Source organism: Symphalangus syndactylus, chromosome 3 (assembly GCF_028878055.3).
Source record: "Symphalangus syndactylus isolate Jambi chromosome 3, NHGRI_mSymSyn1-v2.1_pri, whole genome shotgun sequence".
Classification (NCBI taxonomy): Eukaryota; Metazoa; Chordata; class Mammalia; order Primates; family Hylobatidae; genus Symphalangus; species Symphalangus syndactylus.
In genome coordinates this window covers 15,861,661-15,869,976 of record NC_072425.2, presented here as the reverse complement: position 1 = coordinate 15,869,976, position 8,316 = coordinate 15,861,661, and the positions used below count along the sequence as shown (strand labels likewise).

General features: G+C 53.8%; 2 protein-coding genes across 2 annotated transcripts in view; one reads left to right on the top strand and one right to left on the bottom strand.

Moving 5' to 3' along the window:
- Positions 1 to 3,475: 3,475 nt before the first annotated feature.
- Positions 3,476 to 5,595, bottom strand: DOLK (dolichol kinase). The gene has a single exon (XM_055270780.2). It carries the CDS (start codon positions 5,247 to 5,249, stop codon positions 3,633 to 3,635), a length of 1,617 nt encoding a protein of 538 aa, XP_055126755.1. The 5' UTR covers positions 5,250 to 5,595; the 3' UTR covers positions 3,476 to 3,632.
- NUP188 (nucleoporin 188) overlaps positions 5,596 to 8,316 on the top strand; it is a 64,501-nt gene continuing 61,780 nt past the window's right edge. The window contains exon 1 of the mRNA XM_055270767.2: positions 5,596 to 5,699. Within this exon, the coding sequence (XP_055126742.1) occupies positions 5,668 to 5,699 (32 nt within the window). The 5' untranslated portion in view covers positions 5,596 to 5,667. The remainder of the gene's footprint in view (positions 5,700 to 8,316) is intronic.

The window sequence follows — 8,316 nt, the reverse complement described above, 5'->3', positions numbered from 1 at the left end:
GCTTCCCTACTGAGCCTTCTTTCCCAAGCAGCATTGCTTTCCAGAGAAGAAAATGCTTTCCAGGCTGGGTGCAGTGGCTCACGCCTGTAATCCCAGCACTTTGGGAGGCCGAGGCGGGCGGATGACCTGAGGTCAGCAGTTCGAGACCAGTTTGACCAACATGGAGAAACCCTATCTCTACTAAAAATACAAAAAATTAGCCGGGCGTGGTGGTGCATGCCTGTAACCCCAGCTACTCGGGAGGCTGAGGCAGAAGAGTAGCTTGAACCTGGGAGGTGGAGATTGCGGTGAGCCGAGATCACGCCATTGCACTCCAGCCTGGGCAACAAAAGCGAAACTCCATCTCAAAAAAAAAAAAATTGCTTTCCAGACAAGATGCTAAAATGCATCCCAGGTACCCCAGCCCTGCTTGGTGTGGCTTGCATGATTTTAATAAGTAACATTTAGTGGGCAGTGACTGTGTGCCCCGCACTGTGCTGAGACCTTCACAGGCTTTATCTCATGGAATCCTCACTCGGACAGGTAAGTGCCATTATTATCTGTACTTACAGAAGACGACGCTGAGCCAAGGAGGGGTAAATGACCTGCCCAAGTCACATGGCTGCTCGGTTGTTCAGCAGGGTCAGCCTCATGCAGAGCCCGTGCTCCTAACCTTGACACTGCCTCGTCTTCTCTTCTTGGGGAGCAGAGATGCCCAGAGCTAGGAATCCAGAGTTCCAGGTTCTAGTCCTGGCTCTGTGAGCAACTTGCTCTCTGGTCTCAGGCCAGGGCCTTTCCTTCCTCTGGGCCTGTTTCCTCCCACGTCCAGTAAGGGGGCCAGACTAGGGCCTTCAGGGGCCCTTCCTGTTTAGGCATGCTTGGCAGGCACTCAGACCTTCAGAACAACTGCCAAATCTAAAACCTCTTTAGCTGAGGTTTGGCCCAGAGGCTACAAACTGGGGAACACAGGCTGATTCTAGCCCACAGACACATTTTGTCTGGGCCTCAGCATTTTTTTTTTTTTTTTTTTTTTTGAGACAGAGTCTCGCTCTGTCACCCAAGCTGGAGTGCAGTGGCAAGATCTCAGCTCACTGCAACCTCTGCCTCCCGGGTTCAAACAATTCTCTCCTTCAGTGTCCTGAGTAGCTAGGATTACAGGCGCCTGCCACCATGTCCGGCTAATTTTTGTATTTTTAGTAGAGACAGGGTTTCCCCATCTTGGTCAGGCTGGTCTTGAACTCCTGACCTAGTGATCCACCCGCCTTGGCCTCCCAAAGTGCTGGGATTACAGGCGTGAGCCACTGCGCCTGGCCAGTCCTCAGCATTTAAGAAAAAACTTGAAGATTCCACATAACAATCCAGGTTCCTAAGCTTCCTCGAATGAGCATGCAATTGACAACACGGGGCCTACACTCTAGCATGGTAGCTACTGGCTGGAGCTGGCTTAGAGGCTCACTGTGGTCCTCTGTTGTTGTTCACTGTGTTACCTGATTGGTCTTGGCAGTCATTTGAGTTTGTGACCCTGATGTAGCCTATCCCCCAACTATACACATGGACAACCCAAGGCCCAGAGGATAGAGCCCTTTCCCAAGGCCACCCTGGGAGTCTGTGGGGCAAAGCTGGTGCTCTTTCACCAACATTTTGCTGTCTCCTTTTGCAAGCAAAAGGAGGGAGCCTGAGAGAAGGCAAGTGTCTCCGTTGAGTCCCAAAGAAATGTCTCAATACTCTCCTCTGAGGGAAAGGACATGGCAGTGATTCTCAAGCAGAAGCTTCGCTCCCTGGAGCTCTGCTCCGGGCTTCCGGCCTTGGTGGACCAAAGCTCTCACTTCCTCTGACGTCTTCCCAAGCTTGGGGAGAAAGGGAGAACCTTGTCCAGCCTCAGGAATCTTGCTGTGCTATCTTCCTAGTGACGGAAAATGTTTATCCATTCACTATGTGTGCAGTGTACAATTCTGGGAGGGACACAGTGCAGATGGACTCCCAAATCTACTGATTTCCTGCTCCTTGTCAGTGCCCTGTGCTAGCCTTGGGGGATAGGGTGGGGAATGAGGCAGTCCCAGAGCCTGTCCTCCCAGAGAGCAAGGCTGCAGCGTGGACCCCTCATGGAGTCATTTACCTCTCAGGAAACTCCCCCAGCCCCCGTGGATCTTTCCTACCTTGGGAAAAGACAAACACAGGTTTGGATAGGACTAGAACGTGAAAAGGTCTTAAGAAGGACCCCTTGATGAGGTCCTGGTGCTGTTCAGCCCATCTTTCTCTATGGACACCACTCAGTGGGACACTAGAGGCGGGGTGGGGTTGGCTAAAACAAGATCCAGCCAAGCAGGATCTGATCCTCCCTCAACCCCGCCAAAGTTGACCCACCTCTCCCTTCAGTAATTCCTAGCCCTCTGCTCTTTCCCTCAGGGGTTCTCCACTTCCAAGTGAAGCCAGGAGAGCAAAGGTCACTCTGGTTTCCAAGTGGTTTGCCCAGCTTTTTGGCTTTTCACTAAGATGAGGACTGGTCTTTGGTAAAAATGACTCCCTTTCTGACTGCTTATCAAGGGTGGGCTCCAGGCTGGACTCTCACAACACCCGGTGAGGTGTGGGCTGTCATTACTCCCATCTGCAAGGGAATTGAGGTTCAGCCTGGCTAAGTGACTCACCCAAGGTCACAAAGTTTGTGTTTTTTTTTTTTGAGATGGAGTTTCGCTCTTGTTGCCCAGACTGGACTGCAATGGCGCGATCTCGGCTCACTTCAACCTCCACCTCCCAGGTTCAAGTGATTCTCCTGCCTCAGCCTCTCTAGTAGTTGGGATTACAGGCATATGCCACCACGCCTGGCTAATTTTGTATTTTTAGTAGACGGTGTTTCTCCATGTTGGTCAGGCTGGTCTCGAACTCCCGACCTCGGGTGATCCGCCCACGTCGGCCTCCCAAAGTGCTGGGATTACAGGCATGAGCCACCGTGCCCGGCCATTCGAGGTCACAAAGTTAGTAAGAAGCTGTACAGCCAAGGATTCTGACCAGATTAGTTTGACCCAGAGACTAAAGTGTTAACCATTATGCTTTATTCCCTCCAGTGTCCACTCTGGCCTCCTCCGAGGCTGCAGGGCAAAAGAGGGGGCTCTAGAGCACACTCAGGTTCTTTGAGTTGCTGGACTATCCCTTAAGACTCTTTTTAAATATCAGCAAGGCTGAGATGGTGGCTCACGCCTGTAATCCCAGCACTTTGGGAGGCCGAGGTGGGCGGATCACCTGAGGTCGGGAGATCGAGACCAGCTTGACCAACATAGAGAAACCCTGTCTCTACTCAAAATACAAAATTAGCTGGGCACGGTGGCGCATGCCTGTAATCCCAGCTACTCAGGAGGCTGGGACAGGAGAATCGCTTGAACCTGGGAGGCGGAGGTTGCGGTGAGCCAAGATCGCACCATTGCACTCCAGCCTGGGCAACAAGAGCAAAACTGTCTCAAAAAAAATAAAATAATAAAATAAATATCAGCAAAACTAGAACTAGGAGAGCTTTGCTTTTTATTTTAAAGCTGAATCAACTGAAAAATCAAATCTGCTTTTCACACCTTGGCTCTTCATGCCCAAGTAGCTGTCTGCTGTGGGGACTATTCACCCTCCCCATGTTTGTTTCCTCCGTCACGGCTGCTGCACTGTAACAGCTAGGCCATCAGCAATATCAGGAGGTAGAGAGGCAGAAGGAGATTGTCTATCTGTGTAGTGTATGCTTCCAGGAGGGACACAGTGCTGATGGACCCCAAAATCCAAGCGTAACTGTAGTTTAGGTCCACTCCACTGTCAAAGATTAAGATCACAGCTACAGAAATGATCTGCGCAAATATAGATGTCATGGTCCCCTCAAAAGTCTTTTTGGTTCCAGGCCAGCGGATCTCCCCCATGGTGCTACCGAAGATGGAGGCCACAGTATCACCCACACCCACAGCCAGGACACCGGCATAGGGGACGAGGGCCCTGGCTCCCCCCAGGCTACCCTTCTGTGTGCAGGGTCTGGGGATCAGCCAGATGGGAAGAGACATGCCCAGGAGCAGGTAGATGTGTGTCAGAATGAGTGGTCCACTGTCTCGTTCATCCAGAAAAAGGGACAGGAAGCTCCGTAGAGTGTGACCCAAGGGCTTGATGCGGAAGTAGCGCACATACTCCAGGAAGATGAAGACCGCCAGACATACAGTGGCGGCTACATAGAGCAGTGGCCGGTCAAAGATGATACCTGGGATGTAGGTGGCTACCACAATGAGGTGGAAATACTTTCGGGCGACGGTGGGGGCCTGGTGCTTCTTGGACTCAGAAGATGACCGTTTGGCATTCTGGTACAGCACCACCAGGCAGGCCAAGGTGGCCAGCAGAGACCAATAGGCTAGGAGGTAGATGCGGGTGTCTGTCTGGAAGAGGAACTGAAGAAGCCAGAGCAGGGGATTCCTGCGGATGAGCCGGTGCAGCCAGGGTAGGACCACACCAAGGCTCAGCACACAGGTCATGAGGTGGAAGAAGATGGAGGAGGCCCAGGTGCCTGAGTCCATGAAGACAAACAGAGTGCTGAAGAAGATGCCCATGAGTACCATCCCTACTACCACAACCAGCAGGAAGAAGTCCACTGGGTCCCCCTGACTTTCCACCAGTGTCAGAGAGCGCTTGATGAGCTGGTTGAGGACAAAGCTAATGCCACCCAATACCAGCAGTGCCTCACCAGGGGTGAAGCAGCGGGGCAGCAGGTACAGCAGGATCATGTTGAGATAAACGAAGATCAGAAGGACTTCCAGGACTTCGATCACCTCCCCCACGCTCAGCGAGTGCTTCATGATATAAATGATAATACCTCCAGCCAAGCCCAAGATGACACAAGTGTTGGTTGGCACTGGGCGAGTGATGCCGAGCGCCAACACTGATGAGAAGAGGGCCACTGCCATGCCAGTGGCTGCCACCACAATGCCAAAACGCTCAAAGAACGGGTTCCCAGCAGTCTGGCACCGCTCCTTCATGACTAGTCCAAGCAAAGGCATGACCATGGAGGCGGGCAGTAGGCCACTGTTTGCGGACATTCGGAACTGGAAGACAGCGCTTCCCTGCTGTAGCAGCCGGTCCCACTTGTATTGGACGTAGAAGGCCTGCACTGCGAGGGCCACGGCGCACCACGAGTATCGGTCCCATACGGTTGCGTGGATGCTCAGCACCACTGCAAACACTACTGCCGCCTCTGCCAGCACCGATCCACTCAGCGGAGCCCCAGGCCCCGGGGCCGGAGATGGGCACTCTCGGGTCATATCTCTAGACCTGGGGCTTCACGGAGGCCGGGGTGACTACAGACGCCCTAGACTTCGGGCCCCTCAGCCCCGTCAAGCAGAGGGAGGCACTTTCACCCGGCCAGCAACCTTCTCCCTCCGTTCTCCAGCAGCGAGGAGGGAACTCCACCGCAGGTCACTTCTGCGGCCTGGGAGCTGGCGCCCGGCCACCCCCCACAGCCTCCAACCTACAGCGTAGACGTCGCCACTCTGCAGCCTTCCTCTCAGTTACAGCCGCCCCCGCTGCCGGATCCTCACCTCTTTGGGCCTCGCCATCTTGGCACCGCCCCGCGGTAACGTCACGTGACGAAATCCCCGCCCACGCTCCAGATCCGGGGGCGAACGGTCACGTGGGCACGGCGTCTGGGGGCGGGGTTAGGGCGCGCGCGCGCGCGCGAAGATGGCGGCGGCCGCAGGCGGGCTGTGTGTGAGGTGCGGAGCGGGTCGAGTGGACCGGGGTGGCTGTGAAGCGCGGGGTCAAAGCCGAGCGGAAGCGGGGCGGTAATTGGAGGCGGGATGTGGCGACGGTGGCAGGGCCAACCCCGGCTGGGTGGACGGGCACCGAGACGGGAGGCGGTTACGTCCAGACGGTCCCCGCGCGCGGGGATCTGAAGTCTTCTTCAGGAGGGGGGCCGGCTCTTCACCTCTTCCCTCCGCGCTCGGCCTCCCGTCTCCTCACCCAGGGCCCTTTGCCTTCCTCCTCTCTCGCCTCCGGCGCGTCTCTTAGCGCCCCACCCGCGCTTCCTTCTCCGGCCGTGACGCTCCCTCGAGCCACGGGGAGCTTTGCGGTCGCCTGGGGTACCCCCCACCCACGTCCCTGCTGCAGGCTCCCAGTGTCCTGCCCCGGCGTCGAGTGCGCTCTGCTGGCTCCCAACCTCTCCCGCGATCTGTTCTTGTTAGGATTTTGTTTCGCGTTGAGCAGAGCCACGCTTGCGGCTTCTGAGCTCTCCGCGCCTCGAATCGTTCTTTTCTTGCACTGAATCAGTCAGCCAGCATGTCCAAATCCTCCAAGAGATTTCAGGGATTGAACTAGGCTTTAGGGACAAGAAGATGAAATATTATATACGAAATCTACAATTCTGACAAAGTGCTTTCTAGCGTCAGACCCTGGTGGAGCGCTTCCCAAGAGTTATCTCATTCAATTCTCGCAACTCCGAGAGGCGCCTTCTATTTCAGATGACTCAGAAGTCCGGCTCAGAGCTAGCTAAGTGATAAAGAGAGAATTCAGGCTGAAGTCTGCGTGCCTCCAGTGCTATAACCAGACCACCACACCTCCGTCTGTCTTCCACATTGCAGCTCGAAGGTCTTCGTTCTTCCCACCACCCTCCCTCCTTAAAATTAAGCATCCCTGTCTCTTACCCTTCCCTGTGCCAGCAGTGTTTTCCCGACCTTTTTTTTTTTTTGAGACGGAGTCTCCCTCTGTCGCCCAGGTTGGAGTGCAGTGGTGCGATCTCGGCTCACTGCAACCTCCGCCTCCCAGGTTCAAGCGATTCTCCTGCCTCGGCCTCCCAAGTAGCTGGGACTACAGGCGCCCGCCACCACGCCCGGCTAATTTTTGTATTTTTAGTAGAGACGGGGTTTCACCATGTTGGTCAGGATGGTCAGTCTCTCGACCTCGTGATCTGCCCGCCTTGGCCTCCCAAAGTGCTGGGATTACAGCTATGAGCCACCGCGCCCAACCGTTTTCCCCACTTTTTTGTTATGTTGTTCATTGCTGTATTCTCTCTCTTTTTTTTTTTTTTTTTTTGAGACAGAGTTTCGCTGTGTTGCCCAGGCTGGAGTGCAGTGGCGCGATCTTGGTTCACTGCAAGCTCTGCCTCCCGGGTTCACGCCATCCTCCTGCCTCAGCTTCCTGAGTAGCTGGGACTACAGGCGCACACCGCCACGCCTGGCTAATTTTTTTTTTCTATTTTTGGTAGAGACAGGGTTTCACTGTGTTAGCCAGGTTGGTCTCGATCTCCTGACCTTGTGATCCGCCTGCCTTGGCCTCCCAAAATGCTGGGATTACAGGCGTGAGCCACCGTGCCCGGCCTTTTTTTTTTTTTTTTTTTTTTTTTTTTGGTGAGGCAGGATCCTGCTCTGTTGCCCAGGCTGGAATGCAGTTGCGCAGTACGGCTCACTGCAATATGGGTCACTCCTGGGCTCAAGTGATCCTCTCACCTCAGCCTTCTGATTAGCTGGGACTTCAGGTATGCACCACCACACCTGGCTAATTTTTTTTAGATGCTTTCTGGAGATGTGGGTCTAGCTATGGTGGCCAGGCTGGTTTCGAACACCTGAGCTTAAGTGATCCTGCTGGCTTCCCAAAGTGCTGATATTATAGGTGTAAGCCACTGCGCCTGGCCACCACTGTATTCTCAGCACCTAGAAGAGCATGCATGATAGGCTGTCAGTAAATACTTATTACACATATTGCCCGTGCTCTCTGATACCACTTCCTTCACCTCTCAGCTGGAATTGAGACCTGTTTGCAGTTTCACCGGACAAGGAATGAACCTTGTGAGGAGCAGTTTGCTTTTTCCTCCCCTGCCGTTTTGTGCTAGCAGTGTTGGGGCAGTGTTGTCACTACTGTTCCTTCCTTTTTTTTTTTTTTCCGCTCCTGTTGCCCAGGCTGGAGTGCAGTGGCACGATCTCGGCTCACTGCAGCCTCTGCCTCCCAGGTTCAAGTGATTCTCCTGCCTCAGCCTCCCCAGTAGATAAGACTACAGGTGTGCACCACCATACCCGGCTAATTTTTGTATTTAAAGTGGAGACAGGGTTTCACCATTTTGGCCAGGCTAGTCTGGAACTCCTGACCTCAAGTGATCTGCCCTCTTCCGCCTCTTGAAGTGCTGAAGTGCTGGATTACAGGCATGAACCACCATGCCCGGCCTGAATACTGTCTTGTTATCAGAAAAATGATTAGTGATTCCAGTGTGCCATGTGGGAGTTGGTGGCTATTCATTGAGCAGAATTGAAGTTGCTTTTAAAGCATTAACCAGTAGGAAAGAGATGTATAAGTTTTAGTTGTGTTTAAACCTCTTTTGATGAGAAAATACTGAAAGACTAG

Coding starts and splice junctions, on each gene's coding strand:
- DOLK (XM_055270780.2), bottom strand. CDS start 5,249: ATGACCCGAGAGTGCCCATCTCCGGCCCCGGGGCCTGGGGCTCCGCTG.